Raw genomic sequence first — 25,121 nt, forward strand, 5'->3', positions numbered from 1 at the left:
CCTTGGGGCGCGCCAAGGAGGGGGGAGTCCTCCTCCTAGTAGGAGTAGGACTCCCCTTTCCTAGTCCAACTAGGAAGAGAGAAGGGGGAAGGAAAGAGAGGGAGAGGGAGAGGGAAAGAGGGGCCGCGCCCCCCTCCCCTAGTCCAATTCGGACTCCCCATGGGAGGGGGCGCGCCACCTCCTGGGCTGCTGCCCTCTCTCTCCCCTCAGGCCCACTAAGGCCCAATACTTCCCCGGGGGGTTCCGGTAACCCTTCCGGCACTCCGGTTTTCTCCGAAATCACCCGAAACACTTCCGGTGTCCGAATATAGCCGTCCAATATATCGATCTTTATGTCTCGACCATTTCGAGACTCCTCGTCATGTCCGTGATCATATCCGGGACTCTGAACAACCTTCGGTACATCAAAATATATAAACTCATAATGAAACTGTCATTGTAACGTTAAGCGTGCGGACCCTACAGGTTCGAGAATAATGTAGACATGACCGAGACACGTCTCCGGTCAATAACCAATAGCGGAACCTGGATGCTCATATTGGCTCCTACATATTCTACGAAGATCTTTTATCGGTCAGACCGCATAACAACATACGTTGTTCCCTTTGTCATTGGTATGTTACTTGCCCGAGATTTGATCATCGGTATCTCAATACCTAGTTCAATCTCGTTACCGGCAAGTCTCTTTACTCATTCCGTAGTACATCATCCCACAGCTAACTTATTAGTTGCAATGCTTGCAAGGCTTATGTGATGTGCATTACCGAGAGGGCCCAGAGATACCTCTCCGACAATCGGAGTGACAAATCCTAATCTCGAAATACGCCAACCCAACAAGTACCTTCGGAGACACCTGTAGGGCACCTTTATAATCACCCAGTTACATTGTGACGTTTGGTAGCACACAAAGTGTTCCTTCGGTAAAAGGGAGTTTCATAATCTCATAGTCATAGGAACATGTATAAGTCATGAAGAAAGCAATAGCAACAAACTAAACGATCAAGTGCTAAGCTAACGAAATGGGTCAAGTCAATCACATCATTCTCCTAATGATGTGATCCCGTTAATCAAATGACAACTCATGTCTATGGCTAGGAAACTTAACCATCTTCGATCAACGAGCTAGTCAATTAGAGGCATACTGGTGACACTATGTTTGTCTATGTATTCACACATGTATTATGTTTCCGGTTAATACAATTCTAGCATGAATAATAAACATTTATCATGATATAAGGAAATAAATAATAACTTTATTATTGCCTCTAGGGCATATTTCCTTCACGGAGATGTGTCTCGGTCATGTCTACATAGTTCTCGAACCTTTAGGGTCCGCACGCTTAACGTTCGATGATGATTTGTATTATGAGTTATGTGATTTGATGACCGAAGTTTGTTCGGAGTCCCGTATGAGATCACAACCATGACGATGAGTCTCGAAATGGTCGAGAGGTAAAGATTCTTCTTGAAGGCGGCTTCGAGATTCAGCTCCCTCCCCCTCGTCCTCCCCCTGCACCCGGGTGAAAACCCACAACTTTGGTTGGGCGGCGGCGTTGCCCGGCTCCGTCACCTTCTTGAAGGTGCCGCTTTGGGTCCGCGGGGAGGTGGGACAGCTGCAGCGCGTTCTTGGCGTTCCTGATGGCGGCGGTTCTCTTTAGTGGTGTCGCTTCGCCATGGCGGTCGGCTGGTCCGGCTCTCGTGGTGATTGTGGTGCCCAACTCTTCGCCATGTCTTCCTAGGGTGCTCCCGTCCCGTTCAGACAGGAAGGAGGTGGAGCGGCTTCATCTTGCACGGAGCTTCGGTGGAGATGTCAAGTCATGCCTGACCGACAGGTGCTATGCTTTGTCATGCCTGGTCGGCAGGTGCTACGCACGACAGATCTTCCAAAGACTTCAAGCTGTGTCTGCTGGTGGTACTTGGCTGCATGGTGCTGATGTGTATCAGTGGCAACCGCGACGTCCTCAGATGTTTGCGTGCAGGGAGGAGGTGTCGTTGGGCGCCGTGGTGGCGTCGACGATAGCTGGACCGAGCAAGGTTGATGCATTAGTACAGTTCTGAAGATGGAGCGGTGGAAGTTGGTGGCGGCGGCCTCTGAGTGCACGCTGGACCGGTGAGACCCATGCCCGGCCAGCGTCCTGGATGGGATCTCAGGTCTTAGATGTTAGATTTGGCTGCGATGCCTGTTTGGTATTAGGCCCAGGCTATATGCGCCCCTTCATCAACTGAATAGAGTGGCTTAGACGGCGGCTTTAGTCTTACTGTTGTATTACTTTGTAAGGTCTTGTGAGAATAATTAATAAAGTGGCCGTATGCATCGCCCAGATGCAGAGGCCGGGGTCATCCTCCTTTTCTAAAAAATATATTGGGTGTTTGCATTTGGACATCGGAATAGTTCCGAGTGGTTCGAGCATTTTTCCGGAGTACCGGGAGGTTACCGGAACCCCCCGGAAGAAGTATTGGGCCTTATTGGAGGAGAGGAGAAAGGCCACATCAGAGGGGCGCGCCACCCTTGCCCAAACCGAATTGGACTAGGGAAGGGGGCCGGCCCCCCTCTTTCCTTCTCCCTCTCTCTCCCTTCCCCTTTTCCCTCTCCGATGGAAGGAAGGAGGGGGGTCGAATCCTACTTGGACTAGGAGTCCAAGTAGGACTCCCCTCTTATGGCGCCCCCTAGGCCGGCCACTTCCTCCCCCCCCCTTTATATACGGAGGCGGGGGGGCACCCCAAAGGCACAACAGACATCTCTTAGCCATGTGTGGTGCCCACCTACACAGTTTACCACCTCGGTCATATCGTCGTAGTGCTTAGGCGAAGCCCTGCGCCGGTAGCTTCATCATCACCGTCGCCACGCCGTCGTGCTGACGGAACTCTCCCTCATCCTCAACTGGATCAAGAGCTCGAGGGACGTCATCGCGCTGAACGTGTGCGGAACACGGAGGTGACGTACGTTCGGTGCTAGGATCGGTTGGATCGTGAAGACGTTCGACTACATCAACCGTGTTACTAAACGCTTTCGCTTTCTGTCTACGAGGGTACGTGGACACACTCTCCCCGTCTCGTTGCTATGCATCTCCTAGATAGATCTTGCGTGATCGTAGGAAAATTTTGAAATACTGCGTTCCCGAACACTTCTAAAATATTTCTATTGCTTCTAGTGTGTTGTGATATCTTATTATAAAAGATCTACAAAAAAACTTTTGCTAATCTTAGTTTCCTTGAGTATTTTTTTATCTTATACCCATAAAGTTCTACGCTATTAAGTCTCAAATTCCAATATTGAAGTAATATGTTGGAATGGGGATAGTTGAATGTTGATCCAAATGTTTAGAAAAACTAAATTAGATATAGAAAAGAAATTAGACAACTTGGAAAATATATAGCAATCCCTTTATGATTATTTCATTTCATAAAAATGTTCTTTTAATTTTTTTTCAGCCTTGTTATATTTACTAGAAGAATAAAGTAGAACTCAATTATTTAGTTTATTGCTGAGTTCATCTTTGTAGATAATAATCAGGAGAAATGTGGAGCCGGAGTGGTGGTGACCTAGGTTTTGGCAGTATGATATGACAATCAAGCAGGCCAGTAGCTAGCTAGAATTGTGGAATTAGGCATGCGAGCTCCTACAAAAGTATGTATATTATTAAACACTAAAGAGGAGGGTCAATGATCATTCAAGTATTGTATAATATCTTATCAACTTGCTTAAAATGACTTAAAACATGAGTAGGCATTTTGTTTTCTCCCACTTGCTTGAATGGTGTGTGAGTAGTATATTTGTAATGGTACATTAGATTTTTGTACACAGTGGAAGATATTTGTCTCATGACCCGTGCATCAATAGATGTACACTTCCAAGTAGGCAGTAGCTATTTATCTGAAACAATAATGACAAGTACAACAGTTAGAATATTTATTTATATCTTCCTTTTGCTAATAACAACAAATGCTTGAAAATAAGCTTTCAAAAACAACTGCCAATCTCACTATCAGCGGACAAATGTATAAAACATTTTCAAGAGGCTACATTGCTTGGCCTGGCGTAGGTTTTTTTTTTCTTTTAGGATCGCATGACGTAGATTCTAATCACAAACAAAGAGGCTTAGAACTAACTGTAGCACCAATGGAATGTCTAATTCCTCGAGAAGAAACACGGTACGTGGTATCGAAATAGATTTGTTTTCAAGCAAAGTGCTTACGGGTTGATCTCTCTTCTTCGTAACTCATGTTGATCAGGAGAGCTCCATAATAGTTCAACAGTCAAATTTTCCCTTTTGCTCCAAGCTTTCACCAAAAGCAGACCCTCGTTTCACACGAGCTTAGTCAGCCCGCAGCTAAACCAAATGAGCTTACACACACAAATCAGGCATCCTAAGCAACCGTATGTGACATTACAGATCCTACTTGCACAACTAAAAAAGGGAAAACAACACTGAGGTCACGCCGCAGACCCAGGAAAAATCATTGCCAAAAGTATGAATTCAGCCACCTTGTTTAACCAACGACAAAGTTGATCGGCGATAGCTGCTGCTGCAAGCTGTACTTAGATAGGTTGAACCCCGTTTCACGCACTAAATTTAACCCATTCAACTAGATGGACCCAAAGTTCAGATTGTTTGATTAGGTCCTGAACAGATTAATTAACGGAGACAGAGGTATAATTCTCTCCCACTAAGAGAAAGAGGCAGTACTACTAAGTTAAGGTTTAGACCGAGATATGATTAAAAACAAAAGGATGTGTTGATAACAAATAAGATCCATTTCATTTTATCCCGGAAAAGCGCAATCATCTCTAATTTTTCCCCCAACCACTCCAAAAAGTGGCCTCAAACTTTTTTCTGGCCCGGGAACATCATCGTGATTTAGTGATTTTTAAGCAAGTGTACGTGTAGGCTCGCTCGGTGCATGCACTGCCCATCAGTGCTGAGTGCACATCCTGATTAACAACGGAGCAGCAGGGAGGAGTAGACCCTGCATCGCATCATGGATCCCGGAGGAAGGAGACCTGGGCCACCAACGGGTGGGCGGCCGGCCCCAGGAGATGGAGGGCATTTTGCTCTCCTGGGACAGGGGTTTGGTAGGTAAACGCAATAGTCTCGGAGGTAGGAGGATAGAGGTACGTAGGGCCTCCCAACTCCTGGGCTTGTCACCTGTCGCCCCAGCGCCAGCCCTGCCACCAGTGAGTAGTAGGAGTGGTTGTGTCAGTGCGAGCGTGCGCGGCGCACATATATACCGGCCGTGCCCGCCCCCGATCCATGCTCTGCACCGTCCCACCACCTCCTCGTCCCGGGCGAATCGAGGTAGAACGAGCGAGCAGAGTGGTCTGGTGAGGTGGCCGATTATGGGGCGAGGCAGGGCACCGTGCTGCGCCAAGGTCGGGCTCAACAGGGGCTCCTGGACGCCGCAGGAGGACATGCGCCTCATCGCCTACATCCAGAAGCACGGCCACGCCAACTGGCGCGCCCTCCCGAGGCAGGCCGGCCTGCTCCGCTGCGGGAAGAGCTGCCGGCTCCGGTGGATCAACTACCTGCGCCCCGACCTCAGGCGCGGCAACTTCACCGCCGAGGAGGAGGCCACCGTCATCAAGCTGCACGCCTTGCTCGGCAACAAGTAAGCTTAGCTTGCGTGCATTCGGTTCCGAGATTGATTGATTGATTGATTTGGTGTGTTCTGATCGGATTTTGTTATTTGTCCAGGTGGTCCAAGATCGCGGCGTGCCTGCCCGGGAGGACGGACAACGAGATCAAGAACGTCTGGAACACGCACCTGAAGAAGAAGGCGTCGGAGCAGAAGCCAGGCGTCGGCGGGAGCAAGGGCGAGCCGGCCGACGGAGACCCCGACACGCCCGTCCCCTCGTTGTCTTCGGCGTCCTCGTCGATGACGACAAGCGAGGGGTCCAACGGCGGCGCCGGGGAGCAGTGCGGCACGAGCAACGAGCCCGAAACGATGGACGTACCGTCGCCTCTCGAGCTGGAGCTCGAGCCGGTCATGGACATCCTGGGCATGCTGGCCGACGCGCCCACGGAGGCGCTCGCGACGGCGGCGCCAATGCCAACGTCTTCGTGCTCGTCGTCCTCCCCGACGACGTGCGCCGGGGGCGGCGGCGGGGTGGAGGAGCTGCTCGAGCTGCCGGACATCGACATGGACGCCGACATCTGGAGCATCATCGATGACGATGTCGCGCGCCTACAACAAGGCGATGCAACAGTGCCATGTACGACCAAGGCCAGCCCGGAGGAGGAGGGAAACGAGTGGTGGTTGGCGGATTTGGAGAAGGAACTCGGCCTGTGGGGGCCCACGGAGGAATCCCAGCCCCAGGCGGGCCCACACGACCAGATAGGCTACCCGGGCCAGGACATGGAAATGGTGATGTCCTCCTCCTACCCGCAGTCCAGATCGGATCATGAGGCGTCCAATTCTGAATAGAAGGCTGGGATCCACGGCGGTCCCATCGGATGCACGAGATCAAACATTACAACTTGGAGAAGTTTTTAACGAAACGTTTGAGTTGCCTATTTGATGTCATTGATGATAGAATGCACATACAAATTAAAGGAATGAAAATTTAGGTCAATACAAGGCCAAGTAGCACGAGTACCATCTAGATACATCCATACCTGCGACAAGTAATTCGGAACGAAGGAAGTAACAGTTTTTAACCAAATGTACCATGGCATGTATGCAACAGCACTCCATGGTTCAACAGCCAGCGAGAAGTGCTATGCAAACATGCGTACCGATGTTGTATGTCATTTGGTTACTACAGTTCGTAATAAGAAATTGCAACTAATTTGTACTGTACCATGCACATATACTGCACAGCGTCATGGTGACGTAAGGGCTGGATCATCCCATGGCCCACCACTACCAAGCCATCATGTATGCCTTTTGAAGAAATCATCACCGGGCTTTGATTATGCATTCTAAAGCAACTTGCTTTTGCTAATGCGATGTGGCCTTTTTCTTCTCCTTTGGCTTGCTTTTATTTTATTTTATTTCTTTGGATTTGATTGCGTGTTGCTTCGGGTGAGCAAAATCACATGAAACTTGATGATAGAGAAGTTGGTCACCTAAGCAGTGAAATGGGAGCATGGGAATGGGGCCATATTTTGGTGGTGACGCGTTCTGAATTTTAAGGGCCCGCATTCCTTTTCAGAAGCATCATACGGCATATTAGTCATTGTTCATGTTTTTTTTTCTTTTTCTGAGATCCACTTCTTTTTGGGAAAACCGACAATTCGATTCAGCTCGTGCCTCAAACTTTCGATGATAAACACTTTGTCAATTTGGGTGAAAACAACTTTGGTGATGCGACGATGTTGCGCCTTGGCAATCGCTAACAACTCGAACGAGTTATTGATCCAATGGTTGGCTAGGACTCACGGGTTTGTGCGGTGTTTCATAAAATGGTTGACGCTTGGTTTGTTGGATTTGTATCGACGAACCCCACGTCATACATGTGTTGGATCTTTTTTAAGCATGTTGCTCATAACTTCGCCACAATATCCCTGGTTTGACTCGGTTTATCGTGAAAAGTCAGTAGGAGTGCCACCTAGTAGCCCTAAAGACATATAAGAGAGAAAACAACACTAAATTGTAACAACTAATGAGATATTTCAAGGTAAATTCAAGAGTATCAGGATTAAACTCCAAAAAATGACAAGTACACTATATGGCCTCTTCCCTTGAGTTGGTTTTAGTGGGAGTGAAACGGTTACATGCACCCATGTGGGAATTTATGCAAGCCAGGGGGCCTTGACAAAATGACCAAGCAACCTTGAGGTGATAGATAGGTGGGGTAAGGTGGTAAAATATCCATGTAGTAGGAGGGGGGTGCATGGTCCATGTTGGACTTGCAAGCTCATCCATCCGATTAACAACTTCTTTCTCTCAGAGTCTTTATCCTCACATTTACTTTCTATTCAAAAATATTTGTTGATTGAATTTAAATACTTTTTTTAATACCGTCTCATCTCTTTGTTGGTCGTGATCAATTGCTTAGACTTGTATTGACATGAGGTTGATGATTTGCCACATAAATGTTATGTAGGACTAGGCCCGGATAAAATTAACCATTCCTAAAATAGAAATGTCTGTGTATTTTCAGAACAAATGCCCATGTATTTTCAAATAGATGTGCATGACTTTGAAAAAAAGTCTGTCTGCAAAAAGTGCATGCATCTATGGCAAAAAAAAAGCAGAAAATAAATTTAACATAAAAATTAAAAAGAAAAATAATAATGAAAAGGAAATGAAATAAAAATACTAATATCAATAAAAAGACAATAAATAAAAATATACAACCAGAAAAGGAGAAAAGCGAAAATTTACACGCAAAATAAAAAAGGGCAAAGAAACTGACCATGGGCCGATAATGGTGCGACAGGCGATCCTCGCGGCCCATTATCAGCGATACATCCTCCCAGTAGCTTTTTCGTTTCTGCGGCTGGGAGGCTTGAGCTGTCTATCCCCAAGAACAGAAACACCAGTCAGTTTCAGGCTTGTGCGCCGCGCAGCGGCGACCACGATGCTGAAGGCTCTTCCCGCGCGCTTCCTCGTCGTCTCGCCGGAGCCCGGGGGGCGGCGCCGGAGGCCTCGTCGACGATCCCTACGGCCGATTTCGTCGGCGCTGATGACCAACCCCGCGTACTTCGAGGTGGGCAGATTATTGGGTAGCTATGGCTTCATGAACATCACAAGGTCAGCATGTTTGGGTCCTCTCTCCTTTCCGTTTTCCTTCAGAACTAAGAGTTTGTAGTACCCACGGGGAGATGTGTGCTTACGTTCTGAGCTGATTCAAAACTTAGGACGATAGGGCTGTGTGCGGGAGTGGAATTGGTTCGAGCATTCGTACTGTTCTCTAGCATGTTACTTAGGTTATTTTATTAATTAGTTGTTTCCAGCAGAAATCACTGGAAATGGCAAGTCTGTGTGTGTTTTTCTTGGGGTGAAACATTGCTTTGGGGACATTCTTGTGGTGAGATTGACAGAATATGGTTAAATTATTCAGGATACTGTGTGTTTTTGACATTTCCCTTTGCTTGGTTAGCTTGTTATATTTGTGTCGAATATATTATGTATGCAAGGGGTTACATGGACTTGGAGTTGTAATTGGTGTGGTTAGGTACGAGTTGTGTAGGAGTCGGACGCTTGTGTCCTAGGCCTCTTATATACGGAGGGACACCACACGTTGTAACCCATGACGACTTGATAGCAACAGGTACGCGGGGGAGCCGACGGCTTGTGCCGGCGCCCGGGCGGCCGGTGTTGCGGTATCTTGGGGAGGAGCGCCCGTAGTCATGCCCCGGGGATGTAGCCATATCGGTGAACCTCGTTAACAAATATCGTGCCTCGGTGTGTCGTCTATGATCTTGCATTAGCGTTTTATTCTAACAAGCGGTATCATGAGCAAGGTTGCGAGAAGGCTATGCGGAACATCATCCGGATGTACGAGGATCATGCTCGACAGGTGCCATGGAACGTCCGATTGGTGCAAGGTGGAGCATGGCGGCGATCGCGAAGGCGGTCGATGGTGTCGGACACTTCGGGCGGGAGGCCTGGACCATTCGATGGGCTGCGGCCGGTAAGGATCGGCTAGACGTGGCGATCGGACCGGCGTAGTGGCTGTTGAAGACGTTGCGGAGGCGACGGATTTGGCTCGTGATTAGACCGGCGACCAGACGTGGAGGACAGCCAAATATATCGGAGTGCGAGAGCATCAAGATGATGCGCTCGATGTTGTACAAGGGCGACGGCGCGGCACTGCGGACGGATTATGTCGACGATGTGGATGGCCAGGATACGGCACAGCTCGTGTACGGATGATGCGCGAGGTGGCGACTGTTTCCGGCAGGGTTGGCGTGCGGCGAGTACGCACGACAGGGCCAGTTACAGATCGCTGGCGAAAAACCAAAAAACAGAGACCAGGAAGGCGAGCAGTCGTCGAGACTGGCGGCGAGTTTTTCCGAGGCGACGCAGATAGAGGGAAGGGAAGCCACGGCAGGGTACACGGGACCGCCGCTCGGATGCGTACGGTCCCCGCGTGCGGCAGGCTACGCGAGACAGCCGAGCTGGGTTGCGTGCATTAGCAGGACTCGGCAGGGCGTACAGTGCGAAAGGAAAGAGTCCAGAAGATAAGTAAGCATGCATGTCGGTTTGGATTTGAAGAAATCATGTACGTGCATCTGGGGCAGTGCTGAACCGTGATGGCAGGACTAGTGCCTGGCCTAGGCATGGTATAGGGGCACTGTTGGATGCGTGTATGGTTTTGGAGATCTTTTGTGCGTGCATGTTGGGTCCATGACGGTTGGTTCACGACTCGGATAGGGACTCGATGCAAGCCGTGGAATACTTGGATTCGTTCTTCGTGTCAGAGAGGAAAAGCAAGGCCGGCTATATCCAGCGTAGATAAAAGGCTGGTGGCGACGAGGCAAACAGGCACAAAATCGTCTGCAGGTTCAGGAAAAGGTGGAGCGGCTAGTTTCGGCTGAGAGCAAATTCATCTGCACGTTACGGCACAAGGCTTCATGCTGATTTTCTGAAGGGCGGACAGGGACGTTGTGCTGGTCATATTTGTTGGTTAGATCGCGGACTGCGGCGTGGCTTCAGACGAGGAATACGGGATCAATGATCATTTTCGTGAGGAAGTCGCAGAGGAAAAAGGCGGTAAGACCGGCGGCAACAGGCCGGTTAGATCGCGGCTCGGCATGGCGCCGGGATTCACCAGGTTTGATTTGGAGAAATTTGATGGCATGGGTAACTTCGGTCTATGGCAGACAAGAGTCAAGGATATTCTGGCGTAGCAGGGAATCTTGAAGGGTTTGCAGGAGACGAAGCCAGCCAAGGTTGACAACGATGCGTGGGAGGATATGCAAGTGCAGGCAGCCGCTACCATACAACTTTGTCTTGCGGATCAGGTCATGTATCATGTCATGGACGAAGATACTCCTAAGGGAATTTGGGACAAGTTGGCAAATCGTTATATGTCCAAGTCAGCGACCAATAAGCTGTATTTAAAGCAAAAGTTCTATGGGTTGAAGATGCAGGAGGGGTCGCATCTTGTGGAGCATGTGAATGCCTTTAATCAGTTGGTCATGGATCTAGCGCGTCTGGATGTGAAGATTGAGGACGAGGATAAGGCACTACTTCTTGTTTCGTTGCCACCGTCCTATGAGCATTTGGTCATTACATTGACACATGGAAAGACAACCGTCAATAATGAGGAAGTCACTACAGCGTTGCTTGGGCATGAGTTGAGGAAGCAAAATAATGCTACAGAGGAGAGTACTCAAGGTTTTGGGTTGGCAGTTAAAGGTTATCAGATCAGGAAGGGACAAGAGGCGAGTTATTTACCCAAAGCCACCACATTTGAGGCTAGGGTAACAACTTAGTACTACATTTGTGCCAGGGCACAAAAAACCACCGAAATTGCGCCTAATCTGTAACCCGGAGCACTAATGCTCAGATTTGGTCGCAGAAATAGCGGATCTGACCAGTGGGGCCAACCTGTCAGGCCGATGTGGCATGCCTACATGGATAAATTTGCTGAGGTGGCCGAAGGCCCCATCTGTCAGCCTCTCTCTGATTCCCCCCTTTCCCCCAGGCATCTTCTTCTCCACCAACACGACACAGCCAGCCAAATCCGCCGCCGCCGCTGGAGACTTACCCCGGCGAGCCACCCCACCCCGACGAGCCTCCTCGCTGCCCTAGCCACTGGCCCGCGTGGATCCAACCCCAGACACACCCCCAGCCCTTTGTTTCGCCTGGATCCGGCGAGGATCCACCCCATCGCCCAAATTGTAGTGGATCTCGTCGGAGCTCAGGATGCGGCAGCTAAACCTTGCGCGAGACTACGGGGACTCGGGGACACGCACGCTAGCCACGGTGCGCTCGGCGGTGCGGACAGCAAGACTTAGAGACGTCGCAAATCGTGACTTCACCATCAATGGCGGACGGCGGGGCGGTTTCTCACGGACAGCCATGCTAAAGGAAGTGTGGATTCGATTGGATGCCATATAGAGCTTCATGAGGAAGCGGAGGATCCGAGGAAGGTAGGTGGAGGCTGGGATACGCCAGAGTGGAAGATAGTGCAGCAGCGCTCGTAACCGGAGACGGTGAAGAAAGAGCCCGTGCCGGCGATTCCGGGTACTTTCCTGCTGATTTCTTAGCAAGGGGGGGATTGGGGACTGAGGGAGGGACCTCATGGAAAGAATGGAGGAGGTAGGGACACATCACAGAAAGAGATTGATGCCTGGTGGTTGTCTTCCCCGAGTCCGGTCACAGCGAAGCTAGTAATCCCGTACAAACCAGAGAGCCCCTACCTGATTCGCTCCTCCACAAGTAGTTTTTCTTTTAGAATAATACATCCAGAAGAAGTAGTTGGGGGGCTGACAGCGGGACCCGACATCCACCTCAGCTATTTGAACACGTAGACATGCCACATAGGCCTGACAGGTGGGTCCAACTTGTCAGTTTTGCTGTTTTCGGAAGCTTATCACACAATCAGTGCTCTCCGTTAGTCGTTAGGCGCAAAGTTGGTGGTCTTTTGTGCCCTGCCTTGAATGTGGTATCAAGTTGTTACCCTAGCCCCAACTGTGGTGGTTTTCGGTAAATAACTCACAAGAGGCGGAGAAGAAAAAGAAGAAAAAGGTGCAGTGCTACAGGTGCAAGGATTGGGGACATATAAAGAGGGAATGCCCAGAACTGAAGGGTGGGGCAAGTGCTAATGCGGCTACTCATGGTGATGGCTCGGACAGTGATAGTGATGTTCTCGTTGTATCAAACAGGCGATCAACAAAAACTAAAGCGTGGATGTTGGATTCAGCTTGCTCTTTTTATGCGACGCCCAACAGGGAGTGGTTCTCTTCGTACAAGTCTGGTGAGTTTGGTTTAGCCTATGTGGGCGATGACACAGGTTATCGTGTTGCTGGAGTAGGTGACATCAAAATCAAGATGTTTGACGGAGTTGAGCGGATGCTTCGGGGAGTCAGGCATGTGCCAGGGTTAAGGAGGAATCTAATTTCGCTTGGTGTTCTTCATGATGGTGGTATGGAATTCCGTTCTGATCAGGATAAGAGGACCATGAAAATCATGGAAGATGAGGTGGCCGTGATGATAGGAGAGAGGACGGCTTCACATCTTTACAAGTTGCAAGGGAGCACTATTGCAGGTGGAGCCATGAAGAGTGAAGCTGCAGGAGTAGTAGTGAAGTCCCACGGTGGCGGCGGGTCTGGCCCGTCGGGTAGCTCTCAGTAAGCTACAAAGGAGACAACCCAAATCCGGAGTACATGGAGGTTCGAGCATGGACGACTTCTAGGTGGTGGAGAATATTCGCCAAGGTGGAGTTTGTTATATTTGTGTCGAATATATTATGTACGCAAGGGGTTACATGGACTTGGAGTTGTAATTGGTGTGGTTAGGTACGAGTTGTGTAGGAGTCGGACACTTGTATCCTAGGCCTCTTATATACGGAGGGGCACCACACGTTGTAACCCATGACGACTTGATAGCAACAGGTACGCGGGGGAGCCGACGGCTTGTGCCGGCGCCCGGGCGGTCGGTGTTGCGGTATCTTGGGAAGGAGCGCCCGTAGTCATGCCCCGGGGATGTAGCCATACCGGTGAACCTCGTTAACAAATATTGTGCCTCGGTGTGTCGTCTATGATCTTGCATTAGCGTTTTATTCTAACATAGCTTAGGACACTTCAAATAAATTCACTAGAGATGACCAGCATATCGTACAGCAAGTAGGAATGTCATGTGGCTACATTTTAGGAGGTATGTAATGCGTCCACCGGAGCTACAGGAAATGTTAAGGAGACCCAATATGTCTATTCAGATGTTGATGTTGCTGATTTCTTACAAGAAAATTTCCACATAAACTTTGTACCAGCATTATGTCATGGGACCATGGATGCTGCATCTAATTTTTCCATTGCCTCTTACTGAGCAAAACGAGTGAATATACACTCTAAAATATGTCTATATACATCCGTATGTTGTTCATAGTGGAATCTCTTTAAGGTCTTATATTTAGGAACGGAGGAAGTATTTATCATTAAAAGGACCATCAGATATTTTGTGGCCATGGTGGGTGTTCTGTAACCTTTTTCTCTTATACTAGTATAAACGGAAGGACATACATCTCAATCTCTGTAATCATCACGGGTTCCAACACTCTGTCATGTGAAACAGCTATTCATCTTCTCAGTCTGGAGGGCTTCCAAACGATATTGGTAATCAAGACCTTAGTCTTGGATATTCACCAGAAGAGATTGAGCGATTAAGAGTCCAAGATGTTGGAGAAGGAGAAGTGAAAATTAGGTTATTTCCTTCTATCTCAGATGTTATTTTCATGTGTAACTTTTTAGAAAAGTTCTACTGATACTATCCATGTATCGTAGTCTTTTGCAGACTCTATGAGGGAAGAGTGGTGCAAGGTCCATTGAAGGGCACACAGACTGTATTTAAGGTATAGCTCGGGTTTTTCAATCTACCATGTCTAGTTACACACAGTCCTGTAATGCTAATAAGTGTATAACGGGTCATCCATGCATTTTTAAATTGTACTACATGCTCATAGTATTTCAATTGTATGACATGACACATAATAATCGTAAGGCCAGTCTTATGTAATCATAGTGTGATAGCACCCTTTGATTCAACAATGCCTTGAAAAGATTGTTTGTGGCAGGACCGTAGGACCAATAGTTCCAAGTTCTCTTTTTTTTTCACTTCGATTTTCCAGCCATTCAATTTTGTTGGTTTATCTGATGGTGTTAGTTATTAGCTTTCCCAGACATATGAGTTCATTTATGATCTTATATGTGCTAAGACATAGGTTTATGCTACAAGGTATACCCTGGAGCTATTGCTGGTGCTTCTGAAGCTAATTTGATGGCATTGAATGAGCTGAGGACTCATGCTTTTCTTCAGGTTAGGAAAATCATGAAAATTTAAGAGAGATTGGACTTGTCGATCTGAATGAGTATGTCAGACATGACATTTCCAAAAAATATTTTCTAATCCTTGTCTTTTACTTTCAGAGTAATGCAAGGGATATCTGTGAGAACATTCAGTTTCTGTTAGGAGCCTTTGAGACAGCTACTGGAGAGCAGGTCTACCACATAACTTTATCAGGTCATAGACGATCCTGTAATGCTTTTAGACTGATGTAAATTTTCTACAGTGGCTTGCTTTCCGTGACGATGGGAGATACAGTGCTGCAGACTATGCAAAAATAACCAGTGAAAGGCAGTTGAAGGAACGGCCTAATTTTTGGAATCCCTATGATCGTGCATACAAATTGGAACTGAGGAGATATTTTGTCCTTAGGCTGCTTAATGGAGCTATGTGTGGCCTTGTCCACATGCACAATCATGATAGACTGCACCAAAGCCTTGGCCCCTCTTCTGTTGTTCTCAAGTATTCTGCATTTTCCATGTTTACTGCCCATTCTATAGCTTATGACTCAATTTCAGTTCTGTTACTACTTAGTGTAACTTTCTCTTATTTAGCACCGTTGCAGAGAAAAATGGATACTATTTACTTCCACAGCTCCGTGATTTGGCATTTTCTGTAGATATTGGGTATATCTCCATCTTCTCGGCATTTTCTTTTATCAATGAGAAAACACTTTAGAGAATAGATATACTTTTATAATGACAGGTATTCGTCTGTGGGGGTTGGAGCGTTGTCAGATGGTCTTTGGCGTCGAGCATCTGCTGCTGGAGCATCAACTCCTTTGGAGAAGCGAGCTTTTGGAGTAGCTGATGACATGCAAGTATTTCTTTTTCTTTTTTCGAGTGACAAAATGCAAGTCTCTCACATATACGTGTGATTGAAAAAAAAAGCAGATATGGAGCTGGGTTGCTTATTGCATACATGGCATTTATTCCGTTTTGTGAAGCAGGCATTATGGATGGCATTTCCTTGCAGGTTCTTGTGATTATAATTTGGATTTAAGTTCATAAGAGAAATTCCTGCAAAGAAAAGTCCATAGGAAAAAATTATTTTCCTTTAAACACTGTGATATCTAACAAAGTACTTATTTATTCTGCAGAGGCTCTTGGAGAACACTTTCCGTCTTGACATTTACGCTGCAAGAGAGTATGAATCACTAGAACAAAACATCTACATGGTTTAAAGTTTAAACATTCCAATGCTTGAATAATTCTGCTTTCCAAATTCATTTGATAAAATCTGCTCTCGCTTATTTTTTACCTGATCGTTAGTTGTGATTTGTGATATTCAGAATCAATATGCATGCTTATCTATGTTTATGAACTCACATAGGTATTGCCTGGAAGATGATAAATTGTCGGAAGCTGTAAACTTTCTAGATTTAGGTGATGGTGCCGGCTGGGAGTTGCTGCAGGTTTGCCTCTACGATTATAGTTAAATTTTGTCTGTTCACAAACCTTCTGCTGCTGCAGATGATACTTATGTATGCTTACTATATTAACTGTGGACTCAGTGAATCTACTTTCGATTCCTTCATCTTTAACAAAGGGTTCTTACACTGATTCTTTTCTGTAGGCAATGCTTAATCCGGATTACCGTAAACGACCAATTGCTGAGGCTGTACTGAACCATAGGTTTATTACAGGGGCTCTATTATAGAAGTAATCATCAGCTAGATGCGCTTATACATTCGTACAATAGATGGTGGAGGCAGGTCCCATTGTGTGAAAGAAATGTTCAAATCTAAAGACATGTTATGATCAGGTACTTAAATAGTGTACCTAAACTAGAGGAACATTGTAAATATATGCATGAACATCATTTTGGAAATACTGCTAGACATGTTTTTGAGTTATCAGACTTAGAACGTTTTCTGGACATGGAGGTATTTCAGAGACACTAAGTCGAGGGAGGCTACAAGGCGGTCACCCGCTGGGCAAGCACTGAGCGGTTAGATTCCAACATCTCCACAAACATTTGTCCGCACATGCTCTCTCTAGCATTTCAGAAAACCTTCGCTTTTTGGGAGATCATGCCATCAGGTTTTAAAGTCCAGCCCTCCAACTTTCAGAAATCCAACTTTTCATTTTTGGTGACCTTCAACTTTTAGAATTCTAAACTTTCAGGATTTTTTTTAAATCAACTTTCGAAATTCTAAAACTATTGGAAGATTCAACTTTCAAAAGTTAAGACTTTCATGTCGACCATATTTGTCATGTCTACCAGAACTCCCTGGATATTTATGTTTGATGAGCACCTGAGCCTGCATAAGCGTGTCGAATATTTGTACGATGAATTCCTTCGATCTAACCATCATAGAACACTAAATTGGGAAACTACTTTAGAAATGTAGTAGCAGTGGATTAATCCTGGATTTGTGTAAACCAACGGAGCCCATGTCCGCTCTTGCAACAGAGCTCGCACCACCACACACCTTGCCGCACCAATGCTTAGATCCCCACAGTCACATCCACTCCGACGAGGCCCTCGGCTACTCGTCCTCTCGCAGAGACCCTCCACCGCCCCCTGGTTCGATACCTGCTATAGGGGGCGAGCATTGGTCTGGCGCTAGGAATATCATTCGTGAGATCTAGAGGTTCGGTGGTTGAACCTCCGACTCTGCTGAGATCCACTCATGGATTCCCGGGAAGGAGGGTCGCAACCTCAGACCAGGAGATTCTGGGTTTTGATGGCGGATCTGGAGAGGGCAGCAGATAGGACGACTTGAGAAGCGTGACGCAGTCTGGCACTCTGAGCAATGTCTAGGACCAACACTCTGAGCAATGTCGAGGACCAACACGGCATTGGGGCAACCTCTAATGGCGGATCTAATCTTAGCTTGGGCAGCAGAAGGAGCGACATCTCCATTGCGGAGGCGACGAGCACCCTGACGAACACACCCTGTCTTTCCTGAACGCATCCAATTGTGACAGACAATTGTCGTGTGTTGGTACTCCATCCATCCCAAAATAAGTGTCTCAAGCTTAGTATAGCTTTGTACTAGAGTTAATACAAAATTAAGACACTTATTTTAGGACAGAGAGAGTTTTTTTTTTTTGAAAGTTAGCAGGAGAGCTACTAAGATTCCATATCAGAAGGGGAGCCAGAGGCAAAGTACAGAGGAGGTCGGAGCGACCAAAACAAAGGAAAGAAAACCTCCAGGTAATGGCCAAGGAGACTAAAACAAGACAACTACTGTCACCACCGGGGTTTAGCTTTGCTAAAACAGCCCCAACAGACCCCGTACACTACCTCAGCCAGGATCAAAAGGGATCGGGCAGCCGGCCAGCTGCCATATGGAGGCCTCGTCTCTGATCAGTGCGAGAACAGCATGGACAGGCATCTCTTTCTTGTCAAAAATCCGCCGGTTGCGCTCGCGCCAAACCTCCCAGCAGACCAACATTGCCAAGGACTTCGCCGCGGCCCTCTCCTGTTTAGGAAGAGCGCTTGAGAGCCCGTCCAACCACTCCAGCATATCACCGTGCGCACTCCAGGACACCGGTTGGATTGTCTGCAAGCGTGTCGAACAGGCCACCGCTTGCCAAAGGCGTTGTGACCAGGGGCATTCTCTGAATAAATGATTCACCGTTTCCAAGTTCCGCCGACAAAGAGGGCAGAAGTAGTCATTTTCCCAGCCTCGTAGCATCAGTATATCCGCCGTCAGAATCCGCTTCTGAACTGCTGTCCACATGAAGAATTTGCACTTTAGCGGCGCACGGACTTTCTAGATTAGGCGTAAGAACGGCGTCCCAACATGCCCAGAGAACAGCAGCCGGTAAGCCGACCGAGCGGAGTAGCTTCCGTCAGCCGTCAGCTTCCAAACGATGGAGTCCCTGACGCCTTGCTGCAGCCTCGAGGACAGGTAAATCAGCTCGTCGAGCATCTCATCTTTGAAGCTGGCGGATAGGTCCTTCAGCCACGCCGAGCCCGCAATGGCCCCTGCAACAGTCCTCTTCTTCCTTGCCGAGGCTTGAAACAGGGCCGGGGCTAGATCACGCGGCGCCATACCATCCAACCAAGAGTCAAACCAGAACAGGGCAGTGCAACCATCCCCCAAAGTGACCGAAGTTGCGGAGGTGAACATGGCGAACTCTTCATTCGAGCATGGCACCGGCAATCCAGACCAAGTCCTGGAGTGATCATCCCATCGGTACCACAACCACCGGAGGCGCAACGCCGACCCAAACTTCTGCAGGTTTTTCAGACCCAAGCCTCCCAGAAGCATAGGCTTGCAAACATTAAGCCAACTGACCTGACAGTGTCCACCATTGCAAGATTCAGAACCCCTCCATACCCAGGCCCTCGTGCGCTTGTCTATCCATTGCAGCAGCCATTTAGGGAACGGATGGATCGAGATCATGTAGACTGGTAGCGCACAAAGGACCGAATGAGCCAAAGCAAGCCGCCCGTCCTTGGTCAAAAGATTGCCAATCCATCCGGCCATCTTTCCATCGTACGAGGCAATAAACTTCTAGAAGTCCAATCAGCGCAGAGAGCGGAGAGAGAGCGGCATCCCAAGATAGTAAGATGGGAACTGGGCCATGGGGATGTTAACCGGCTGCAACACCTCATGGAGATCAATCTGAGAGCATCGAATTGGCATGGCCGCGCTCTTGGCAAAATTAGTCTTCAAGCCCGTCGCTGCGCCGAAAGAACTAAGAATGTGGCCAACCATCGGTACGTCATCTTTGCAAGGGTTCACAAAGAGAGCAACGTCATCCGCGTATAAAGACGCACGAAAACTGGCCTTCCGGCCCCGAAGCTTGGAGAGGAAGCCGTTGTCGGTGGCAAGATCGAGCAATCTATGGAGGGGTTCCATGGCAAGGATGAACATGTAAGGAGACATGGGGTCGCCTTGACGAAGCCCACACCTATGCCAGATGCGCCTTGTTGGCACCCCATTGACCATCACCAGGGAGGAAGAGGAAGCCCATATCATGGACATCCAATCTCGCCAATGAGCTCCGAACCCACGAGCTTCCATCATCTCAAGAAGATATGTCCAGGATACTGAGTCAAAAGCTTTGGCAATGTCCAACTTGAGAAGGATGGCCGGCGTACGCGAACGATGAAAGTGGCGTGCCAGGCCCTGCACATATAGGTAGTTATCTTGGATACATCTTCCTCGGATAAAAGCACTCTGGCACGGGCTGACCAGGCGGCCGAGCTGTGGCGCGAGCCGGCGCACGAGCAGCTTCATGAAGATTTTGATGAGGCTGTGAAGCAAACTGATGGGCCTGAAGTCACCAATGCCCACTGGATCCTTCTTTTTAGGGATCAGCACCACCAGAGAGTCATTGCAGCGGTGAAGGGATCGAGCGTTCAGGTCAAACAACCTTTGGAAAGCGAGCAATAGGTCAAACTGAATGATCTCCCAACAACAGCGGAAAAAGGAGCCAGAGAACCCGTCCGGCCCCGGGGCCTTGTCCGTCGGCATGTCTCAGACAGCCTCTTTGATTTCAGCAAGAGTGAAAGGCACCTCCAACTCCTGAAGGTTATGGCGTTCCAAATTCAGAATCCCCCAATTGATCTTAGCCGAGGAATCAGCCGGAGAGCCCAGGATGCCCTCAAAGTGGCTTGCCACCAGTTCCATGATCTTGTCTTGCTCAACCACCATGGAACCATCCACATCAACCAACGAATGGATCTCATTCTTTTTGGCTCTGGAGTTGGCTTTGATGTTAAAGAACTTCATGTTGGCGTCCGTGGCGCGCAGCCAACGCACACGGGACCGCTGCTTTTGCTTGATGCGGATGAGCACAGCTAGTCCCAGGTGTCGCGACTTCAGAGCTGCGCGAAGGGCGACCTACGCCTCGGACAATTGCTGACTATCCTGAGCCATGTCCAGCCGCAGCACGAGCTCATGCACTAGGTCAAATTGCCTGGTCAGGCTTCCCACGATACATTTGCTCCAAGTGGATAGGTATTTCCCTACCCTTCGAAGCTTGATGTTAATTGCATTGATAGGATCAGCACTGCGAACCGACAAATTCCATGCAGCTGTCACCACTTCCTTAAACCCAGGCAAGAATCTCCAGTACACCTCAAAATGGAACCTTCTCGGTTTTCTAAGCAAACCCTCGTTGATAAGGAGGAGTGGGCAATGGTCCGACATCGCGGTGGACTGTGGAAGCAGCTTAGCGGACGGGAAGCGAAGCTCCCAGTCCGCGTTACAGAAAGCCCGGTCCAAGCGAACCAGCGTTGGCGGCGACTGCTCATTAGAACAGGTGTATTTGCGTCCAATTAGCGGAACCTCACGCAAACTGGAGGAGTTGAGCGCTGCACTGAACCTAACCATCCAACGCCTATTGATACGGTCATTGTTTTTGTCAGCGGGATCCTTGATGAGGTTGAAGTCACCAACTATAACCCAAGCGCCAGCCATATTTGCATGAATGCCCGCGATCTCCCGCAGAAAGTCCTCTTTTCGCTCGTCATCAGCTGGCCCATAAACCGTGGTGAGATGCCAAGGTTGCCCTTGTCCTTGACAAGGCGACAGAAGGGCCGTGATCGAGAAAATCCCGCGATTGATAGTGCTGACCGAAAACTTGGAGTCGTCCCAGAGGAGCAAGACACCCCCACGAGTGCCAATGGCCGGCAAGTCAGCAAAGCCCCGCAGCCTAGAGCCAGCCAGTTCAGCGCGAGTCGTCTCCGAGAACCTCTCCAGCTTCGACTCCTGCAAGCATAGGATAGAACATCTAGAACGAGTCACCATGTCTCTGACCACGAGCCGCCTAGCGGGGTCGTTCAGACCGCACACATTCTAGTTCAAGATCAAAGGATTTTCACTCATTAAAAAATAGTGATACAACGCCCAAAGGGCAGCAGCAAGTGGTAGAACAGGCGCCACCGGCGCGTGCAAGGTACAGACCCAGCTCCCGGCACCTAGTGCGCAAGAAGCATTCAGAGACAAGGAAGCTAACTGGAACAGGGCATGCGCCACTAGCGCGTGCCAACAAAGAGAAGAAGGCGCCAAAGGCGCATACAGCGCAGGCGCAACTAGCGCGTACCAGAAGGGAGGGAAGGACGCCATTGGCGCACACAAACAGACACAGACAGGCGCAACCAGCGCATGTCCAAACACTGCTATCCAGCGAAACAAGCCACGACACAAGGTCTAAGGCAGCAACCAGCAGTCCGGCGGCAGACCAGACAAACAGACCCTTCAGAGTGGGTGTACACATTGGTAAAATTTGCGAAGCAATTGCGGATCAAGGGGACGCCTAGGTGGCCTTGGCCGTCAGCTCATCAAGAATTGCCTGCAGGTCCGAATCAGGCAGCTGGATGGCCGCGGGAGATGCCAGACCTGCAAGCTACCCCAGCCTCTCCAAGCGATCAGAAGGCATCGGGTCCTTGAAGAAAGTAAGGTATTCCTGCATTGTTGGGTCGGTGAACTGACCCTCACTGGGAATCAGACCCAGGGCCTTGCAAATGTGCGCCTGGGTGCGGCGCGAAGACGCCATCGAAGGATGGAGAGCAGAGGGCTGCTGGTTCTTGCGGGAGAAGGACGACAGAATCTTCTTCCTGATGGACACCGAGGGGATCCTCGCTGTGGCATGGTTGGCGGCGCGCCCAGCAGGGAAGGAGGCATGGAAGCGACCAGCTGAGCAATGAATTGACGTTGCTCGTCAATGTGCAGATCAGAGACGCGAGTCGTTAGAGCAGACAACAGCCCCCTGCCTGAGAGGTTTGCTTCCGCCAGGGCTTTGCGGGCCTGGGTTTCTTGAGATTCTTGACCCACAGAACGCAATGGAAGCTGGTGGCCAGGCCCAAAGAGAACTTCCTCTGGTGGCTGCTGAGGGGCGGGCTGCGAGCACGGCCCAATGCCCAGGCCAGAGCACGTGTCCTGCAACATCGTTGGTTGATGAGGTACCCAAATGGAGTGCGCAACTGGGGCGGACAGCATCTCATGAAGCGATTGGTGGCCCCATCCACTCTGGCAAAGCCCCTCCCGCTGCGTCTGATGCAGCGGTGGCCCCTGGTCCCAAGACGCCGGCAGAGCGGCCTGAGCAAACCAGGTATCTTGCGCCATCGAACCACGGAAGCTAGTCAACTCAGAGTTCCAGTCCTGGCAGACATCTCGCGAGCCCCCAAACACAGCAGGCACCGCGCCCACTGGAGCAGCGTGGACAGACTGCAGATGGAGATTCCCATCCGACCCGACATGCATGGGCTGAGCAAGCTCATGAGCAGACGAACGGTTGCCCTGGCACAGGTTGCGGCCGCTGGCCGCGGCAATGACCTCATCCAGAGGGGACAGCCCGACCGCGGCGACGTCCACCGAGACCGCCTTCCCCTCGTGGCCCCGCAGCGCAGACGGCGAGCAGATCGAGCGGGAGCGGCGGCCACGCCGCCCACCACACGCTGCGAGAGCAGCGGCAACGAGCTCGGACGTCGGCAGCACATCCGCAACTGCGGTCGAGGCGACTGTCGCCCCGAGCCCATCAGGAGCCGGAGGGGACATCGAGGAGCGCGCTCCTCGTCGCAGAGGGGAGCCTGCAGGGACCGCCGTGAAAGAACTCTCGGAGTCGGCATCGCGGCGAGCAGACGGCGGGCTAGGGGAAACACGCCAGCGGCGCTCGCCCGAGGAAGAACGGCTCGAAGCCCGATGACGTCTTCCCGTGACCGCATGCTCACGCCCACCCGCGCGGCTATGATTGCGGCGAGGCCCCGGGTCGTGGCGAGCAGTGTCCCGGCACTGCGCCTGGGAGAGCACGTTCTGCCACAGCGAGCGACGACAGGTGCTCCGCCGACGGCGGCGTCTTCGCGGCGGCGGACGTGGCTAGCAGAGCTGCAGGAGGAGCGAGTCGGGACCAACAGGCGACCGTCCATGATGCCGATGGAGACGTCATTGCTAAAGGTTTGCGGTCATTCAAAAGGGAGTATTATTTAAAGGCTGCATGCCGAGAGAATCATGTAGACCAATCGCCTTGACCCGGTGGAGCAAATACCGGACCACACCATCAACGCACGACACGGCACACACCGGGCGATGGCAACGGATGCCAGGCAAGGTGGCCCCTGGAGCGTCCTCGGCCCATGCGTCATGGACTCACCAGTGTCTACTCCATCGCTTATTTGGTTGTTGGGGGGTGCAACGAACGTTGCCGGGTTGGCGTGGTGTCTGCCCGGCCTTTGAGCGTTGTGGTTTGGCCGGATGACATGTTTTTGGATGTCTGCCCGGTCTTTTGAGCTCTGCGGTTTGGCTGGATGGCGTGTTTTGGGAGGTCTCACGCTCTTTCCTGCCCCGTCGATCGTCTGGTAGGTTAGCTTGTTTTTCTTCTGCCCAGGTTCAACATAATCACTTGCAATCAATTATAAAAAAACATCTTTTAAATAGTTCATCTACATTCTCGATTGCATTTGTTTTTTACCCCATTGCAATTATTCATAAAAAATGTTGTTCATAAGTTGATTGCTTCTTAGCTGTAAGTGGTCCTTACGCGAAGGACGCAACTAATCCTCTAGTTACGATAAGGGCATGTACAATGCATAACCTCAAGGTGATGCCTCACATACAATGCATAGCCTCAAGGTGATGTCTCACATGCCATGTAGGATCGGATATGACGTAAAGTAGGTTCAGATAGGGAAGCGGGATCCTTTTCAGAAGGCGGGTGCTTGAAAAGAAAAAAGTGGTCCGGTGACAAAAACTGAAAAGGTTGGAATGAAAGTAGAGGTGCATGTGTACTAGAGTCTTTATTTTTTATTTTTTAATGAGACCCACTAATAATAACTTGCATTTAGAAGAAAAAATAAATGTAGATGCCTTAAATTATTTTTTGTCATGTCCATATTCTTCATTGTACATGCGCTAATGTAGCCATTGCACGGAAACTTCCTCGCGGCCTTGACGGGGTGTAGAAAAATGTTTGCCCGATAAACAAAGATATAACGGGATTTGATGTGACACTGCAAGTAAAAAATGACGTCCTATACACAACTATGATTATCATTTAACATGTCAAAGCTGTTACCCTAAAAAAACATGTCAAAGCTGCAAAAGGGAAGCAGTTACGATACCGAGACATCACTGACAAGTACGTTTGAATCTTTAATTTTCTTTTGAAAAGGTAGGCCTTGACATTGTCTATGTTGGTCATCCACAGAGAGAGCTGTGCTTATGACTAGTCAAAGTCAATGAGTGAATTTCATGCCTTTTT

General features: G+C 49.3%; 2 protein-coding genes across 3 annotated transcripts; both read left to right on the plus strand.

Moving 5' to 3' along the window:
• The first annotated feature begins 5,100 nt into the window (after window positions 1-5,100).
• LOC125514238 (myb-related protein Zm1-like) lies at window positions 5,101-6,798 on the plus strand. Its single transcript, XM_048679531.1, has 2 exons — window positions 5,101-5,607; window positions 5,694-6,798. The coding sequence occupies exons 1-2, from the start codon at window positions 5,339-5,341 to the stop codon at window positions 6,421-6,423; spliced, it is 999 nt and encodes a 332-aa protein (XP_048535488.1). The 5' UTR covers window positions 5,101-5,338; the 3' UTR covers window positions 6,424-6,798.
• Window positions 6,799-8,429: 1,631 nt separating this feature from the next.
• LOC125514239 lies at window positions 8,430-16,813 on the plus strand. 2 transcript variants are annotated; one of them, XM_048679532.1, is made up of 12 exons: window positions 8,431-8,697; window positions 14,191-14,319; window positions 14,410-14,467; window positions 14,851-14,931; window positions 15,042-15,113; window positions 15,185-15,420; window positions 15,513-15,584; window positions 15,664-15,774; window positions 15,852-15,933; window positions 16,058-16,104; window positions 16,291-16,372; window positions 16,534-16,813. In XM_048679532.1, the coding sequence occupies exons 1-12, from the start codon at window positions 8,525-8,527 to the stop codon at window positions 16,615-16,617; spliced, it is 1,227 nt and encodes a 408-aa protein (XP_048535489.1). In that variant the 5' UTR covers window positions 8,431-8,524; the 3' UTR covers window positions 16,618-16,813. The 2 variants fall into 2 exon arrangements, with proteins under 2 accessions (XP_048535490.1, XP_048535489.1); XM_048679533.1 differs by lacking the exon at window positions 15,852-15,933 and having other exon boundaries at window positions 8,430-8,697.
• Window positions 16,814-25,121: the final 8,308 nt, after the last annotated feature.

Source organism: Triticum urartu, chromosome 6 (assembly GCF_003073215.2).
Source record: "Triticum urartu cultivar G1812 chromosome 6, Tu2.1, whole genome shotgun sequence".
Taxonomy (NCBI): domain Eukaryota; kingdom Viridiplantae; phylum Streptophyta; class Magnoliopsida; order Poales; family Poaceae; genus Triticum; species Triticum urartu.

Bases quoted from the DNA above. Each gene is read 5' to 3' on its own strand.
- LOC125514238 (XM_048679531.1), top strand. From the start codon at position 5,339: ATGGGGCGAGGCAGGGCACCGTGCTGCGCCAAGGTCGGGCTCAACAGG. The intron at 5,608-5,693 runs GTAAGCTTAGCT...TTATTTGTCCAG, and splicing joins CACGCCTTGCTCGGCAACAA to GTGGTCCAAGATCGCGGCGT.
- LOC125514239 (XM_048679532.1), top strand. From the start codon at position 8,525: ATGCTGAAGGCTCTTCCCGCGCGCTTCCTCGTCGTCTCGCCGGAGCCC. The intron at 8,698-14,190 runs GTCAGCATGTTT...CATGTGAAACAG, and splicing joins GGCTTCATGAACATCACAAG to CTATTCATCTTCTCAGTCTG. The intron at 15,114-15,184 runs GTCTACCACATA...AATTTTCTACAG, and splicing joins AGACAGCTACTGGAGAGCAG to TGGCTTGCTTTCCGTGACGA.